Source organism: Eublepharis macularius, chromosome 5, assembly GCF_028583425.1.
Source record: "Eublepharis macularius isolate TG4126 chromosome 5, MPM_Emac_v1.0, whole genome shotgun sequence".
NCBI classification, from domain to species: Eukaryota; Metazoa; Chordata; class Lepidosauria; order Squamata; family Eublepharidae; genus Eublepharis; species Eublepharis macularius.
In genome coordinates, this window is record NC_072794.1 from 17017624 (window position 1) to 17036158 (window position 18535).

At 41.5% G+C, this 18535-nt stretch overlaps 1 protein-coding gene across 4 annotated transcripts in view; it reads left to right on the forward strand.

Annotated features, from left to right (window-relative positions):
* LOC129330088 (ceramide synthase 4-like) overlaps nt 1–17765 on the forward strand; it is a 74117-nt gene extending 56352 nt beyond the window's left edge. For all 4 annotated transcript variants that reach the window (XM_054979973.1, XM_054979974.1, XM_054979975.1 and 1 more), the window contains 8 exons: nt 453–571; nt 853–910; nt 4727–4777; nt 5594–5686; nt 9412–9540; nt 10457–10563; nt 13624–13780; nt 16964–17765. In XM_054979973.1, coding sequence (XP_054835948.1) covers nt 453–571; nt 853–910; nt 4727–4777; nt 5594–5686; nt 9412–9540; nt 10457–10563; nt 13624–13780; nt 16964–17026 — 777 coding nt within the window. In that variant the 3' untranslated portion in view covers nt 17027–17765. The remainder of the gene's footprint in view (nt 1–452; nt 572–852; nt 911–4726; nt 4778–5593; nt 5687–9411; nt 9541–10456; nt 10564–13623; nt 13781–16963) is intronic.
* The last annotated feature ends 770 nt before the right edge of the window (nt 17766–18535 follow it).

Genomic DNA, 18535 nt, shown 5'->3' on the forward strand with positions numbered 1-18535 from the left:
TTAGACCAGGCCATAACTTAAGCTGCTTCTTCCTTCTGAATAGCTCAGTTGTGACAAAGTGGATCATTGTCTCCATAGGTTTCTGATCAAGAAGTCATGATAAGTCTGTGAGAAAACCTTTCAGTGTGTTACATCTCTAAACAATGTACTCTGCAGTCTTTGGGAGTACCCCAAGGAAGTGAGCTAGATTTTTTTTTCATTCTGACGTTCCTCTTTTCTACCAGTAGGGACTTTTAATATGAAGAGGTCTTAAATTCCTAGCACACAGCACCTGAATTACATTCTGTGGAGGGCAGAAGGTTTTGGTCTAGCTTTCTTCCTTGTATATTAGTTTTTTTATATGAAGGGAATATTTTGGAATACTGTATTTAGATGTTGTGGTCATACAAAACTTAACTTTCTTGGAATGCTTATCACTTTTCTTACTGTAGTTTTGGGCCTTTTTTGCCTAGAGTGAGCTGAATATATTGGCCAAGCAGTGTGACCTTCAACACCGGGAGGTGGAGAGATGGTTTCGATCCCGTCTCAAACAAGACCAGTCCAACTTGACAAGGAAATTCTGTGAAGCCAGGTGAGCAATGAAGGATGTCATGCTACTGAATGAGATCAGAAAGGGATTCGGAAGAAGGGTGGATCTCATTTCTTGCAATTGTCTCTCCTTGGAGCTGCCCTTGAGAAGTGTTTGGAAACTTCAATTCGTGCAGAATGCTGCTGCCAGGCTGTTGACTGGAGTGAGTCGTAGGGACGATTTCACTCCAGTTTTGGCTCATCTACTCTGGTTCCCATAGGAATGTGCATTAAGAAAATTTCTGTTTCAGTTATGGGTCTTCTCTTTCTCTGCTTGTTTTGCAGCTGGAGGAGCACCTTCTATGTAACTACCTTCATCACAGGCCTGATTGTCCTGCATGATGTGAGTATGGAAACCCCTCCCAGTAAATTTAGGGGATTCTGAAAATATATTGTGCTTTTTAATTGAATGCTGCCTTGACTGTGACTCTGAAGAGGTGGCATTGAACGAGTCTCAATAAAGATAAACTGTTTTCCAAATGGAAGCCAGCTGGTTTGTGGATGATGCCACCAATATGGTGTTTCTCTCTTTGATGGGAAGGCTACTTGGGAAGGGGAGAAAGTGTTTATTTTGGTGAGAGCAGAAGCTCCCAGTGAAAGTTAGAAATTCCTATTCTCTGGTGACATGGCACAGCTTGTTATCATTTCCAGAAACCACCACAACAGGGCCTCAGAAATCTCCATCCAGTTGTTCTGGTGGTTCAATAGTAAAAGCTGGAAAAATAGAGTTCTAATATATGGGAAACATTGGCCTGGATAGCCCAGGTGGGGCAGATCTCATCAGATCTCAGAAGCTATGCTAGGTCCGTCTTGGTTAGTAATTCGATGGGAGACCTCCACCGAAGACCAGGATTGCAGATGCATGCAATGGCAAACCACCTCTGTTAGCATCTTGCCATGAAAATCCCACCAGGGGTTGCCATAAGTCAACTCTGAGCCAAGCTACAAGTGAAAAATTTCACGTGTTTGACACGTGAAATGACTTACACGTGTTTCCCCCTTTTCCTATTCACTTGCATGCCGTGATCACATTGCTGTGGATCCCGTGCCCATCCTTGCACGGGTTTCTTCCTTGTTCCTCCCTTACCGAGGGAGGTATCCCATAAAGCACCTTGAGTTTGCACATGGTTAATTCTTTTTCATTGATTTTTCTGTGTGGAGAATATTTTAAACCTTTAGCCCCCCAGGTGGTGCTCCTATGCATAGTAGCTCCTACATGCCTTTTATGGTGCTATTGTAAGGTGCTACTGGACTCTTAACTAAAAGCAGTGTGGGTTGAAAAGCATTTGGTAGTTTTTGTGCAGAGTTCTTCAACCCCTCTCCCTCTCTGTAGATTATAGATTGTCAGTTGCCTACATGATGCAGTCTTCTTTAAAAAACTTTAACAAATTATACACTGGAGAGAGGTTATAAGTTATAACCAGCCCATGGAGGACCATTGATGAGCCCTCAGCTCAGCGCAGAGCCCTTCATGGCTGCCGGAAGCTCCTCCAGGTCTGCCAGCCCCCCCCCCCAGCAACTGGAGCTGGCTTGCCAGCCAGACGCAGGGAGGGATCGCTGAAGGAAGGAAGGGGCCATGCTGCAGACGATGCGAGTGAGTGAGCGCTCTGGTCACTCTGCCTCTAGGCACCGTTGGAGACAGAGCCCTGCCTTGAGCCCTGCTAGGCCATTCCATTGTGGAAATATCCTTCCCCCTTCCACCCCCACCTTTTTTTGGGTAAAGACTTAAAAGAAATCCTTGGGGGGCATGGGGAGAGGGGCACTTCTAGTGCCAGAAAAGCAGAGCGGCTGAGATGCTAAAGAGCCCAGTAGCACCTTTAAGATTAAGAATCTTTTTAGTGCCTTAAGCATTCTGGAACCACAGTTCTCTTTGTCACACACATCTGACGAAGAGACCTGCGGTTCTAGAAAGCTTATGCTACTATAAAGTAGGTTAGTCTTAAAGGTGCTACTGGACCCTTTACTGTTTTGCTACTACAGACTAACATGGCTACTTTCTCTGGATCTTTGGCTGAGATGCTTTCCTTTGGGGTTTCCTCAGGAGAAGACTTCCCCGTATGGTCAGCCATGTTATAAGCATACAGTGGCATCCCTTTAATCATGATCATATCATGCTTGAACTTAATGATCATCTGTGAATTTTTGCTTGATCTAAAATAAATGTCAGAGTACTATACTGAGTGGTTTGTGACCTGGATACAGGAGGGATATTCAGCTTTCATATAAACCTGCCTGTTCTTTTAGGTAGAAAAAGAGGGGTATGAATGAATACATACATGATACATACAGATAGTGCCCTGTGGCTGTAAAAAGCAATTCAGCAGTCCCCCCTTAGAATATTGAATATTAGTTTGTGAACATGTGGAAAATTTCTCAACTGTCTTGATAGGCAGCCCCAAATGGAGCTTTGCTATGTTGTGTCTGAGAAGGCGGGTGTGCTCTCCTCCTCCCTGCCTGGCTGCTTCCGCAGATTAGCAGGTGAGGGTGAAGGCAGGTGCCCTACTGCCTTTGCAGCCCCCCTTACTGCAGATCAGCTGCTCAGGGAGATGGATGTGATGAAAACAGATAACAGTTCAGTGGGGGGATTTCTACCCTGAGGACAGTGGGAAGGGGCAAGGGGTAACACCCCTCCCTATCAGTTTATTTCATGCTTTCTTTGGATCAGTTCTGGCCAGCAAAGGCAGGCATATGGAGAAGAGTTAAACCCTGCACATCTGCAATATTGACCTTTTAAAACTGATTTATAGTTCTGTCCATTTAGTGTCTTTTTATCCCACCCTTCTCCTAAGGAACATATACACCTCCTCCTTTCCCCAAATTATCCTCACAATCACCCTGTCGGGTATATGAAACTAGATAGAAGGGGGAGAACATTGTTGTAAGATAATTTGGTATAGTTTGTGGAAAATTGCAGCTCTGAAATGAGGGGGCATTTTGCTCATCTTGGAAACTGTGCTCCCTCATCCCATGCCACCAAATTGGCAGGGTAGATTGACAGTTCTCCTGTAGCTGAATAAACAGTAGCTGTGAGTGCCATCTACCTGAGCTGAGGGAAAAAAACACTTCCAGAAAAGGGAAGAGAGAAGCAGAAGGAAAAAACCCTGCCACTCTGCAAAGGGGACTCGATGATAATGACTGCGGACACTCGCCAGTATGACTGCATGTTTAGCGATGGATCAGAGGCACAGAACACATGTTCAGTTTTGGCAAAATAGAGACGGGCAGGCAGGAACAGACGCCATTCAATTCACTCGCACAGACTCGTGAACTTCGTCTCTTGCAGCATGGCTCTCTGACTTGAGTGCACTCTCCAAGCCAGTCAGGGTTAAACCAAACAAAACTAAACTGAATTTAAAAGATGGAACGTAAGAGTGAATGTTTTTAAATTCATAAATATACTGGGGTTAAGTAAAAAATGTTTCAATGGAATAGAAGAGGTTTGTCAAAGCCAGCAATATCTCTGCTGCCTTCTCTCAGCTTTTCCAAAGCCTTCTCTCCCTCCCTAACTTCTTCCAACAGACCCCAGCTATCACTGGCCCAGCATTCTGCCACTTCTCATTGGTTGTTTCTGAGCAGAGCTGGAGCTGGAGTCAGTCCTGTCTCTCAAAACATCCTACACTTCCATCTAGATGTCTCCAACTCTTTGTGTCAAGTAGAGATGGGCACGAACTGAAGTACGAAACAAAGTTCATGATGAACCAGGCCAGTTTGTAATCTATGAACCAGTGGTTCATCAGAGCCCATTTCTGAGGAAACTTCATAAATTTTAGGCTGGTTCATTTGGTTAGTTTTTTTTGGTTCGTCACTGCAGACAGCCTGGCACTGATCAATCAGTTTCCTAGGCAACAGGGGATGGAGTTCCTGCAGACCTTCTGCTGACACGGAAGTGGCTTTCTGCTGGCCTGGAAGTGACTTTCTGATGACCTGGAAGTGACAATTTGGTGATCTGGATATGATGTTTTCATGAACCAAACAAACCGGTTCATGAACTGGGGTAGGTTCGTGAAAGTTCGTGGGTTGTGATTTGTGAAATGCAATGAGCCACAAACCACACGGTTGGGTTTTTTTCTGTTTTGTTCCCATCTCTAATGTCAACCTTCCATTTGACTAGCGTATCAGGTGGTGGGATGTGGTTCTCTAAAGTTCTGTCTCATTGCAGAAATCCTGGTTCTGGGACTACCGAGAGTGCTGGACTGGGTACCCGCAGCAGGTAAATGGCCAAGGAATCCTTAATGTGGTAACAAGCATAGAGACACTGACACTGTTCCAAAGCACAGTTGCAAAAAATGAGCTGCTCCATCTGCCCTGGTTTCGCTATTTTCTGAGACCCGTTCATGATCTTGGACATCTAAACACTCTCCAAATGCAGTGCCTGAAGGATCTCTCCCTCCTGTGCAGGTGTTTAGCATGCTCCCTCAAAAAGTTCAGTTTCCATTTTTGCCATCCCGCCTTTATCTCTTCTGTCTCATAAGTCTTTTGCATGTCCCCATCATCAGTGGTACAGTGGGTGGCCACAAAGAGAAGACTTTTCAAAGGCTTTTAATTGGCTCTGAAAAGATTTGCATCTGGCACCCTTCCCTGCTGGTATTTCACCAATTACTTAAGACAATGGAGAGTTTAATGTTTGAGTGCCTCCCTTAAGCCTTGATAGTTAAATGGAAGCTCCAGGCACAGAGAGTATCTGCCTCTGAATAATCAGATGCTGCTTGTGGTGTATCCAGAGGCATTGGAAGCCAGATGTGGGACTAGATTAGTACCCCCAAAATGGTTGGCTTTTGCCTGTTGAACTTTGTTCCCTGTAAAGATGTTCAATCTTTGGTGCTGGTGGTATGGCATTTCTGTGACTGGGGAAGGGGGAGGTACTCCTTGGGCCACTAGATGTCCACATCCAAAAGGGTGAAAATCAGCTAGGTTTCCCCATTGCTGTCTTAGGAGAAGCCACGGTGATTGGATTCCTTCCTGCAAAGTAAAGAAGCATAGGTGGCAATCAGATGAATCCTCACTTCAGGATTTGCTTCCTTTCCAGCCACTTGTCCCTTCCATCGCTGCCTACTACATGCTGCAGCTTTCATTCTACTGCTCCATGGTCATCACCTTACCTTTTGATGTGAAGAGGAAGGTGAGTGGGGAGATGGATCCTAAGAGACACCCATCCGAGCCTGCATCCTGCCCCTCCACCATCTCTTTGGTTACCTCTGAGGGTCTCAGATATGGGACCAGTAGGACAGCTTGCATCATCATGGAAGCCTGCTTGTGATCCCTGGAAGGACAGAACCATCCTCCTGTTTCATCCCTGGCCCGGTTAAAGAGCTCTCCTTTTATCCCAGTCTGCTGGCATTTTCAATTGTTTTATAAAATTTATACTGCATCTTTCGACCTTGATCAGGACTGCCATGGTAGTGAACAAATGAAAATAATACATAATCAAAACACATCTTAAAAACTATTAAAACCAAACAAAAGTACATCATTAAAACAAAGCCAAAGGCTAAAATACACACACAGAACAAAAGTGGCAATTAAAACAAAGCGTAGGAAGGAGAGATCATTGAGATAATATCAGAATGTTCCTCCTGTCTAGACAGACAGAGGTAATGCCAGGGAGGAAGGCTGCTGTGTTGAAGGGGCTGGACCCTTTTTTTTTTTTGCTGGATGGAGTGTTGTTTGCATTTGCAGAGCCTGTAAGAGTCTGGGTGCACTCATGGACCTGGCCTTGGTGTTTGAAAAGAAGGTTGATGCCAAGAGTGCTTCCTATAAGAGGCATTTCGTTTGCCAACTATTTCATTTCTTAGACTCAATCAATCTGGCCAAGAGTCATGATGAGTTTCTTTCCTCACACGTGGATTGCTGTAACGTGTTCTATGCTGGATAGGGACATCTCTCTCTCTCCTGTTTTAAAACATCTGCATTGGCTGCCAGTTTGTTTCTAAGTTGAGTTCAACTTACTTTATCCCCTCACCAGTCTGTTGTTTGTGATGGAGCTAGTCTTTCTGCTGGTGTGCCTTGAATTACTTTGATGACAAAGGGCGCAGCCTCTAGTTTTGTAACTATCTCCCTTTACTCTTTGATGGGAGGCACAAATATTATTAAAGCCATTGGTATGTATGCAGTAGTTAGTTCACAGAAGGCAGAACGTGAAGGTAAAAAGAAGTCATTTATTTTCTCCTTTAGAAGAAGGGCCAGTTAGTTTGCGGGAAGAAGGTTCAGATTTTAATACTTTATAAAGATATAACTTCACAAGCAACCATTCAGGTTGTTATTTCATAAATTGTGAGACACGCTGCTTATCATTTTATTATTTATTTTATTGATTTAAGTATGTCATTTATAGTCCGCCTTTCTCACTGAGACTCAAGGCAGATGACATAGTCCTTTGCTTTCAGATTTTCTCTCTGATAGGCATCACTATCCTTAAATGATCACCCACTAGTCAATCTCTCTATCAGCAAGAGAAAGAGCAGTATGAGTAGTTAAGTTTTGTAGTTCGGCATTGCCTTTTTTCAAAATGACAGGCAAACAGTAACCTGGATCCACTCATCTGGCTCACCAGGGTTCTAAACTTCCATAGTTCCTCACAGAGCTCCCCCCTTTTCTCACCACTCTAATCTATGGTCTACTGTCTCTGAGATTAAAAAATAAACCTCCTCAGAGAACTTTCTCTCTTGCTCAACAATTCGCTTCAATGTGTTATTGAGGCCTTCCAGTCTACCTTGGCCTTGGCAGAGGATTGACTATAGACAACTAAGTGCCAGATAATCTCCTGTTTGTCACACGCTCCAAGGTCTAAGACCCACTTATTTATTTATTTTATTTTATTTATTTATTAGATTAGATTAGATTAGATTAGATTAGATTAGATTAGATTAGATTAGATTAGATTAGATTAGATTAGATTAGATATTTAGTCTGTCTTCCCCACAAGCAGGCTCAGGTTGGGTACAACCAAAACATACAATACATAATAAATATCACAAAATATCATATAAAAACACAATTAAAATCTCAACATGGCATCTAATTTGTATAAAGTGCAGCAACTGTAACCAGAACCTCACAGTACCTAAAATTTCTCCCCATGTATCCACATGTCAGCTACCGACTTCAGGCTGCCCCTTCTGGCTGTCTCGGCACTTAAGGTAGCTCACCTGGCATCCATTGGAGCTGGTGCCTTTTCTATCCTAGCTCCCTCCCTAGGAAATGTGTTCCTGTAGAGGAGAGGAGTGGATTTTTGGTGTTTCATGAGGCTCTGTGTGTCCTTCTTATTTGCTTGGACATTTAATTAGGCATCTGTAGATTGAGAGCATTTTTAGGGTTTTTAAAATTTGTATTCTGTGCATGTTAAACTATGATTAGCCAGTTGCCTAGAGCTATGAGGAAAGGTGAGATGTAAATATTTAAATAAATAAATGTGTATATATGCTTTCATGTGGTTTCATCATGGCTGGGAAAGCATAATAATGTGTAGGGACAGATACATAAACATAAACGTAAATGTAAACATAACAATGTGTAAGGACAGATGTGTGCATCATCAAAAGCACCACAAGAAGTATTATATTATTAATGCTTCATGGTGGGTTTTTATGGTGTGTTAGGAGTGTACAAATGCACATCAGTAAAACACCATGCAGGAAAAAGATTTTTGGTGCAATCCTATATACAATGGTACCAAGTTTGTTAGTTGGTCTTTCATTAAGTCCATGAGCTTTAATTTACTGGTGACACAGAGTGGGAAATAGCTGCAAATAACAGAAGAACATTTTGCAAACTGCAGATGATTCAATTGTTGTAATAATGATGATGATGATGATGATGATGATGATAAAACATTCGATTTATATACCACCCTTCAGGACAACTTAAGGCCCACTCAGAGCAGTTTACAAAGTATGCTATTATTATCCCCACAACAATAACCACCCTGTGAGGTGGGTGGGGCTGAGAGAGCTCCAGAGAGCCGTGACTAGCCCAAGGTCACCCAGCTGGCTTCAAGTGGAGGAGTGGGGAATCAAACCCGGCTCTCCAGATTAGAGTCCCACTGCTCTTAACCACTACACCAAACTGGCTCTAGAGTTAATTTCAGAGTTTTTTCTAGTTTAACAGCAATTTAGAAAGAAAAAAATGCAGCAGAAAGAGAAATTCCAGAAAATGTAGGAAGGGGAGAGGGGGGACATCTTCTTATCCCTGATTCTCATAGGCAGGAAGGAAACTTACTAAATGGGAATAAGAATGAATACATTTTAGACATTTTCCTGTGTTTAACTAGCTGCTCCAAATCCTCCTTTCTAATTAAAAAGAGAATTCCACATTCCTGGGGTACAGTCAGGTGGCAATGGACAAATGGTGAGAAGGAGCTGTTCTCAGTTATGGTTGCAGAACTTCTGACAGGAAACGGGTAAGATCCAGCCACAGTTAAGCAGATTTCACCCAAGATTTCATTTCAACATGAATGTCCAACACGCACCTTTTAATCTCCCCACGAAATCAGTGGGGTTTAAAAGTAGTTTTGAGAGGCTGGGTTTTGGCACATGGCTTGTCTGTGACCATTATTCAAGTGCCACGAGGTGGAAGTGCCTCAAGGCAGTGCTCTCATTGCAAGAATCGTGCCTTTCCTTCTTGTGTATTCAAACCACAATATGATACTTCCTGCGATTGTGAGACGTGCATGTGCTGCAGGAAGATCTTGGTTAGTGTATGTGTCATCACTAATGACAGGAAGGATCCTCTTGCTCTAATTGATCCCTCATAAAGCATAAAACCAATGTGAAGTGTTGCTTGGGTTTGCTTCTGTAATTCGTGTCCCCGGTGGCCCCTCAGCTGTCTCCTTTCCCCTGCCCACTACAGGACATTAATCAGCGAATCCTCCACCATGCCGCCACCATCTTTCTCATCACTTACTCATTCTGCGCCAACTATCTCCGCATCGGCACCCTGGTCATGATCATCCATGATGCTTCTGACTGTTTCCTGGAGGTGAGAGAGGCTCACTACCCCCCACAGAAGGGAAGATGTCTTTGGGTTCCTCATCTTTTTTTTAGAAACCTGCTTGACTGGAGCAGAAGGTGCAAGTGTTTCTAGGGGGTATACATTCTTTCTGCAAAGAAACAAGTGTCACATATACATCCACATACAATGCAGGGTTGTTTTTTAAGGCTTAGTTAAATGCCTAATATTCTATTCCATTTGCCAACATTGTATGTAGTTTAATGGTTATTATTTGATACTGTAGATCAAGAATAAGGGAGTGGCTTACACCCAGAGTGCCTTACTTATGTGAACCTCTTGTAGATTTCTGATTGGCAACTGTCAATAGATGCAGTGTCATATAGAACTACTGGTTGAGACCAGAGAGATCTGGGTTCTAATCTCTACTCAGCCATGAGGCTTACATGGAGACATTTGGCCAGTCTTTCTTGTTCTAGGTTACCTTAAGGGGTGGTTCTGAGGATAAAACTGAGAACCTTGTATACCACTCTGAGTCCTTTGGAGGAAGGATGGGATGAAAGTGCAATAGACAGAGACCATAACCATTTGCACGTTTTCCAGAGAAAGAATTTCCAATATCTTTTGATCAAGTCTGTCTCTCACTCAAACTCTTCCCTTCCCATCTGTATCTTTCTCTATAAAAGGAGTGGAATATGATTTCTTCTTCATACCATCTGAAGAAATGAGCTCTGACTTACAAAAGCTCAATGCTGGAATAAATGTGGATAGTCTTTTGGGTGTCTCTGGACTTCTGTTTTGTTTTGCAGTAGACTAACATAGCCTTCCTTTCTGGATTTACCTTGATCTTTGGCAGTAATTTAAAACTGGAATGTGTGTAGCTGTATCCTTGACTGCTAGATAGGATCCTTTTGATTTATGTACTTTTTGTCTCCACCATCCCTAGCCTGCCAAGGTCTTCAACTACCTGAAATGGCACTGGACTTGTAACACACTCTTCATTGCATTCGCCATCATTTACCTCTTCACTCGCCTGAGGCTTTTCCCCTCCTAGTAAGTTTCAGTTCTGGTCACATTTCTAAGCCCCTTCTGCAACTTTCCAGTCTGTCTGATTCTAGCTGCTACCTTAGCTGGGTTTCAGACACATTAGTGGAGGTGGAGAGGAGCTACTGTGGGGCAGCTAGACAGGATGGGATAGACATTTCTTGTTAGCCCCACCCCCATACTACATAAAGTATAGTGTGAGCATCCAGGTTTAAGAGTAAAAATGCCACATGTTCAATACTTGTGTATCTGTACAGGAAGGAATTCCCTCCTGGGTGGTTCCTTACGAAGTAATAGATCCGAGAACTGTAGATAATGAACAACAGTGCTTAACGTACAAGGAGATAACACGAATAGAATTTTCTAAACTAAGAATAAAGACGCAAGATGAGTTGTCTCCAAGTTACGATTGGTTTCAATATAGACAGATTAGAGATCTTTATAACTCGGACTGTGTGAAAGGAGGGGTAAGAATGGAGAATTCGGAATTAGAGGAGGTAATTCTACAAGAGGATAAAAAGGAAATCTCTAAGACTTATAAAGTGTTGTTAAAATGGTACACAGAAGATGAGACAGTTAAAGTGCAAATGGTGAAGTGGGCTATAAACTTTAATAAAGAAATAACAATGGAGGCGTGGGAATACTTGTGGAAAAATACGTTGAAGATCACGACATGCACTAATATTAAAGAGAACGTCTACAAAATGATTTATCGTTGGTATTTGACACCAAAGAAAATTGCGCTAGGGAATTTGAACATGTCTAATAAATGCTGGAAATGTAAAAAGCATGAAGGATCTTTGTACCACATGTGGTGGACCTGTGAGGTAGCTAGGCAGTACTGGGGGGAAATAATAAGAGTGATAAATGAGATTTTACAATTTCAAGTTAATAAGAACCCAGAACTCCTGCTACTGAACTTGGGAATGGAGGATATTCCAGCACAATACAGGACATTGTTATTTTACATGACAGCAGCGGCTAGACTTTTGTATGCGCAAAAGTGGAAAGTACAAGAAGTGCCAACTATCGAGGACTGGATTTACAAATTGCTGTACATGGCGGAAATGGACAAAATGACAAGGAAACTGAGAGACCTTGATCCAGGACAGTTCAACATGGATTTTGGAAAAGTTGAAGCAATATTTGGTGAAAAAATGGGAAGTGGGAGGAGAACTGTGGCAGTTTGAAAATTACTGAAATACAACAAAAGAAGAGGGAAGTGACTTTACCGAGGGGAGGAGAGTTAAATGAGAAATTCTAAGCAACTATTTTATTTGACTACTATATATAGTATTAAGTAATAGAGGTGTTATTATAAGAATTATAAGGATAGAAACTAACTAATTTTATTTCTGGCAGATAATTGGCCGAATGTATATTGAGTTTACAGAAATACCTAGAAATATGTAGAGTATGGGTCAAATTGATAGATTATTTCCAGCAGACAACTGTATAATGGAGAAATTATATAATCAAAATAGAATGAATATAAGATAGAAGGAAGTAAAGAGCAACATATAGAGTATAAGTTAAATTGATTGACTTATAGTGAATGTATACAATGTTTATAGAAGTACTTAAAGTTATGTAGAATAAGGGACAAATTGTTTGTCCCATATTGATGAGACTAGAATGAATAAGATAGAATATAGAGTATAAAAATTAGACAAATGACTGTTATTATTAAAGAATATATGCCAGGAATGTAATATTTAGTTGATAAGTGGGAAAGGGAATAGAGATAGCACTGTGTTATAATAGAGAAGCTTAGAAGAGAGTGAAAGTATATGCTTAATAGAATAAAATAAGTTTGAAATGAGTAGGGGGAAAAATGGATAAGGGGTTGGAAAACTGTTGGAAGTCAACAAAAGGGGGGGAAAGGGAGGGGGTTAGAACTGGAATATTTAAAGGAAATTGATTGTAATGGATATTATAGTGATTTCTAATCCAATAAAAATTTTTTTTTTAAAAAAAATACTTGTGTTTCTGCAATAGCATAGTGGTTAAGGGGTTGAGCTGTGAGTTAGCTCTCTCTTGCTTCAAATCCCATTACTGCCATGAGCTTAGCATTTGGCTTTGAGTAAGTCAGTCCTCTCAGCCCCAGCTTCCCAGTTCTATTTTGAGGATAATAGTAACACTGCTACGAGTGGGACAGTATTCTGTCCGAAGAGCAGTATAAAAACACACTTCTTGTTGTTGTTGTTGTTGTTGTTGTTGTTGTTGTTGTTGTCTTTCCCCTCTGAGTTACTGATTTGCACCATGCCCATAGTTGAAACTTTAAACAATGCAAAAAACAAACAAACCAATGCTAGAGATTATTTTTGTGTGTGATGAAACCATCACTAATGTGCATTTCTTCCAGTGATGTGCCTTGATGGCTGAAATGAATTATTCCATGCTTTGATTAATAGACTGTGCTTCCTCTAGTGACATTAGAGCAAAAGGTTCAATACCTCATAGAAGATTCAGATCATATACATACTTATTTTGTTGCTTCATTTCTAGAGACTATAGAGAAGTGTCAGAAGTCTTTTTAGTTACGGGCTTTATTTAAGTTAAGTTGGTGTAAGAATAAGGGAATGAAAAGAACATAAATACGAGTCCTGAACTTTGCTCATGGGTCAAATAGGAAGGGATCGCAATACCTTCGTTCACAGAGTCACCAAGATTACCTTCTTGCAGTGCTCTGTCCATGCACAAAAGAGCATTGAGAATGTACGGTTTGGGAGATGCAAGTAATCTGAAGTAACCAACGGTAGAGGAAATCTGTGTGTTCATGCAGTGCATGTACAATTTTTTAAAAATGGGAACAACTGAAATTCCTAATGTGTTGGTTCAACTTCAGGAACAAAATCATGTAATTTGGAGATCCAAACTGAGTGGAAATTCAACTGAAGAGAAGAAGATTGGGGAGATCACCCAAATAGGGCACCTCCTCAGACCTTTGCCTTAGGAATAAGTAGTATATAGAAAAAGGCAGGTCCTCTCTCTAAGAGGTAATGATCTAAAGGCAGTATGGTAGAGAATCTCAGCCTCTCATTATTTCCATCCTTCTTTGTCCCACAGTGTGCTCTACAACACATACTATTACTTCATGGAACTCTACCAACCCTTCTTTGGCTACTACTTCATGAATGCTCTCTTGATGGTTCTACACTTGCTGCACCTCTTCTGGTGTTACTTGGTCATCCAAATGCTGTACAAGTTCATTCTGTGTGGCAAGGTAGGAACTCAAGAGGAGGGTGTTCATTAAAATCCAACAATAAGGTCATGGGACCTAGAATCTCCCAATATTTCAGGGCTGATTGTGAGACCACAGTATGGGAATTCATTCTGCATATGCTCAGCAAGATTTGTAGTCATCTCACCCGATGCCACAAGAGCCAGTTTGATGTAGTGGTTCAGAGTGGCAGGACTCTAATCTGTAGAACTGAGTTTGATTCCCCACTAGTCATGGGCATGAATTGAAATACGAATCAAATTTCATGATGAATCGGGCCAATTCATGTATTGCGAAAATGCATTTCGTGGGACCATGTTTTTCATGAAATCCATGACTTTTTGGGCTGATTCGTTCAATTTGTGAATGCTTCATGATGCAACACAGGCTGGTGCTGATCCATTGATTCCCTAGGCAGCATAGACCCAGAATGTCTGCAGACCTTTTTTTGCCATGGAAACCCCAATCTTAGCCCACATAACCTTTCATTGCATCCATTGCAACCCTTTCATTGCAACCAAAAAGTTGCAATGAAGCAAAATCAAACAGAAAAGGGTGGGGGAAGAGCCCCCTCACTCACCACACAGACACCTTCCCAGCCTTTGCCTAGGGAATTAATTCTTGCTCCTTCCTCGCATAGAGAAGAATGGAAGATCTCTGGTTGTCAGGCAGAGCTATTTATCAAGATTTTGAGGGCTAAGATTGGTGTTCCCATGGCTGCAGAATGACCCCCCTCCATTGCCTAGGGAATTAATTCTTGCTTTTTGCTCTCATAGAACAGAATGGGAGCTCTCAGTTTGGCAGGGACAGCTGCCTATCAAGTTTTTAAGGGCTGCAGAAGGTATGCGGACATCTTCTCTGTTGCCTAGGGAATTGATAGATCAGAACCAGGATGTCTGGACTTATGGACTGGCCCAAATGGACCAAAGTTTGTGAAAAATGTGAATCCCACAATCCGCTTGTTTGTGAATGTTATGAGAATTTTGGGGGGTGTTAGAGGGGTTGTGGTGAAAATGGGGAACCCCTCCTCCAGGTCCCCTTCTTGCAGCCCTCGGTTCATTTGCTTCTGAGACCACTCACTAAGGCTCATGGGGAGCAAACAAAGACAGACCCGTAGCCTCCTCAGGCTTTCCCTCCTGCCAGTTACTTGATTGATCACCCCTATACAGAGAAGTTCTTAACTAGTCTCAATGTTTATTTAGACTGGCAAAGTATTACAATGTAATGTGACATTAACAGTTGCATTATAGCAGCACTAGGTCAAGCTGCCCTTAAAGATTACATACGTGGGGCAAGACTGGCAATGATTACAGATATACAGTTTACAGAATCTTAACCTATAGACCTTATGCTAGACAGAGAGAGAGCTAACTAAAAGAATACTTAACTTTAATAATATAAAACCCTACACAAAACTTACTCCAATTCTATAATAGAAACCCCTATATAAATCTAAGTTCTCAGTCCTTAACTTACACTTATAACTTTTACTAAAACCTTAACATCCAAACACCTAACACATTAAACCCTTATAGCTAACTTAGAAATCTCCTGCAGGTATTTCAGCTTAACTTCTGGAGAACCCCTGGACCGACTTGGGTCTCTTGTGGGTTCCCCAGTGGCCACCAGTTGGTAGACACAATCGCATGCGTCTCCCCAAGGAGTGGCAAGGACTAGCTCCTTGGTTAGACTTTTTATAGAGAAGTCCTCAGCTTTCTGATTGGTTGGTGGCTGATTGGTTAATACCATTTTAACAGCTGATTGGTTGATGGCACCTTAACATAGGAGGCTCCATAATTCTGCTGGTTCTTGATTGGCCAGTGACCCTTCTAGCCTGGATGGTCACATGACCCTTTTTAGCCTATAGGGTTGAGCCAGTTCTTTGGCTCTTCGGGTGTTCCTTGTCCTTGGGGCTTAGAATAGCCCTTGCTTGGAACCATTCCCAGTACCTAGTGGAATGCATTACTCAGCATTCTTTATGAAGCCTAAAAGTGAATATTCTTCTCTGCTTAGGTAGAGAGGGAGGGGGCCAGGAGTGAACTTTCACCCATATATCATGGCTTAGGTCTTTTCCAATCAATCTTATATATCAGAACTGAATACCTTTCCTTTAATTTAATGCTCCTTTATAGATTATGCCTGATTTATACAAAAAGGCTGTTGCAGACTTCTGCCAGCTCCCACACAGTTTCAATGGACATGAATCAAAGTGAGAGTTCTTTTGGAAGCTGCTTTTTAGTCCAGAGCTAGTTCTGTTATAGGTTTGGGTTCAGAACAATCCAAACTCTAAAATTCTGACCACAGTGAACCATGAACCAGGCCAGAAAGTGTCAAATTTAGGTCCATTTTCTGCTCTGTGTCCACCTCTACTCCCCATCTTTGGGAAATATATCTTCACTTCTGGAAGATGGAAGTTCTTGTCAGTCTTAAATGCTTCTGCACCTGGGCTTAAACACACAATATCTATTGATACGGGTTAGACGGCTTCTAATCTAGACAAGGCCGTATAGTTGTATTACTGCTTTGTTTCTTGGCCTTCACCAAGGGTATGCTATTCTGGGTCTTCAAGAATACAATCCTAAAAAGAGTTACTCCAGTCTAAGCCCATTGACTGGAGTAACATTGCTTAAGATTGCACTGTAAACTCCTTTTCAGCATTGTTTAGTGGAGAGGCCAGGCCTGCTCTGTTTCTGTGTGTAGAAACACCCTCTAGGACCTTTTTGGTCAAATCCGGGAACTGTTCCCCTATGTTTCTGGCCTTATCTGTGACTTGATGCTTGCTTACTTTAAACCTGATTTTTCACCCAATAAGAAGAAAACTGCTAAAGCTTCCAAAACAACCATGGCACCAGTTCCTCCCAAACCACCATGAATTCTCATTGGACCCCAGAGCTGCCAGTGAACAGCGGTTTCTGAGCCCATCCTAGACATATTCTTTTAAGTCAATGTGGTACAGAAGCAATGATAGCTTCATTGCTATCATTCATTCACTTCTCACATTACGTCTCTCATCTACTCTTCACAAAGCACATGATTTTCTGAATTTTATTCTTGCAATAAACTTGAGAGAATGCTTATGCTGAAAAGGAACGACCGGACCAAGGTTACCCATGAGTTTCATAGCCATAGGCAAAGGAAAAGTACAGATAGCCGAGATTGGTGATGAAAGTCTTGATTCTCTTGCAGATTGAAAAAGACGCGAGGAGTGACTCAGAAGACAGCGAGAACGATGAAAAAGAGACAACCTGAATAGATTCCCAAGTTTGTCCCGAGCCTCTCGAGGCATCCCTTTGAGTGTGCAAACCAACACAATACTACCTGCTGAACTTTTATACTGGGACTTTTTCTGGGTATACTTGGGTCAAGTGAAAGTGCTGTCTCTCAATGTCAAGGGTAAAACAACCCTTACAGAGGAGAGAAAGATCTCATAACTCTCCCGAGTTGTAACCTTCTATTGGGAAATTAAAATTATCTGACCAACGTCCAAAGAACCATGTAGTGATTTCAAGTAAATGTGTGCATGTATCTTTAAATGCTTGGTGAGATAGGTGAAGAGTGGGGGTGAAAGAGAGGAATGAGTGAATGATATGATTGGTTGATGACTGAGAGTGTGGGTGGAGTGAATGCAGTTTAGACTGAGAGTGGAGAGCAAAAGTTTCAGTCAGAAGAAAGCAGGCTAGCTGTGTGCTGCCTAAGTATGTTGAAGTATTTATGAGGGAAATATAACCTGTGTGGAACCTGAACTGAGCATGTTTGTGAAAGAACACTTAGTTAGGGAAAGAGAGGCCAGCTGTGTGCTGCCTGAGCAGGTTTAATATTTCTGTGAATAGGAGTTAGAGAAAGAGAGGCTGGCTGTGTGCTGCCTGAGGAGTTTTAAGCATTTCCGTGAGAGAAATATTGAGTCAGAGAAAGAGGCTGTGTGTGAAGCCTTAGAAAAGATCTGTATGAATGAGCTTAAATGAAGTAACTTTAAGAACCAAGAACTACTTTTATGAAACCAATATGCTTCTTGACTAAATAAAAGTTTATTTTGTTTTGTTATATCCCAGAGTAGCTGTCATTGCTATATCCCATTCCTATCCTCAGGGCCACATAGAACCATGAAGGAGCCTGATGCTTAGGCATGGTACAAAAGGGAAAACTTAAATAAAATATCTTGGAATATAATATTCCTGGTGGCAGCAAACTACCCAAAGGGTGTTAAGGGAAAGATTAAAAGAAAAATCTACCCAAGAGAAAGTAAGGGTCGTAACAAACCACTTCAACAATTTATATGCTAAATGTTTACTAACTCAAGATAGACATAATACAGGAATAATAATGAATGCAGTAACCAAAAACCATATTACAACAGAGTAGCAGCAAGAACATTTTACAGTATATTTTCCTATTCACTGAGCAAGAGTAAAAAAATTTCTCAGCCTCTTAAGCTCAAACAGGAGGCATAGTCAAACTAACAAACAACGTCAAAGAAATAGTTACTAATGCAAAGATTAATAAAAAAAATTGGTATTTTCTTGTTCATCAGAGGGACCCATATCCATTTTTTTATTAACACAATTGGAGCATCAGTACATTCTTTGGCATAAATTAATTTTGTTTGCTGTTGCACATTAATACAGAAATCTGTGTAAGGAATATCCAAGGTTATTTGTAGAGTGATATTGTCAGTATTTTTTTGAAAATGGCTCCAGTTTTGTGTTTCCTGAAAGAATGTATAGATTCTAGAGTAAATAGGAACTCTAAAATGTCACTCCA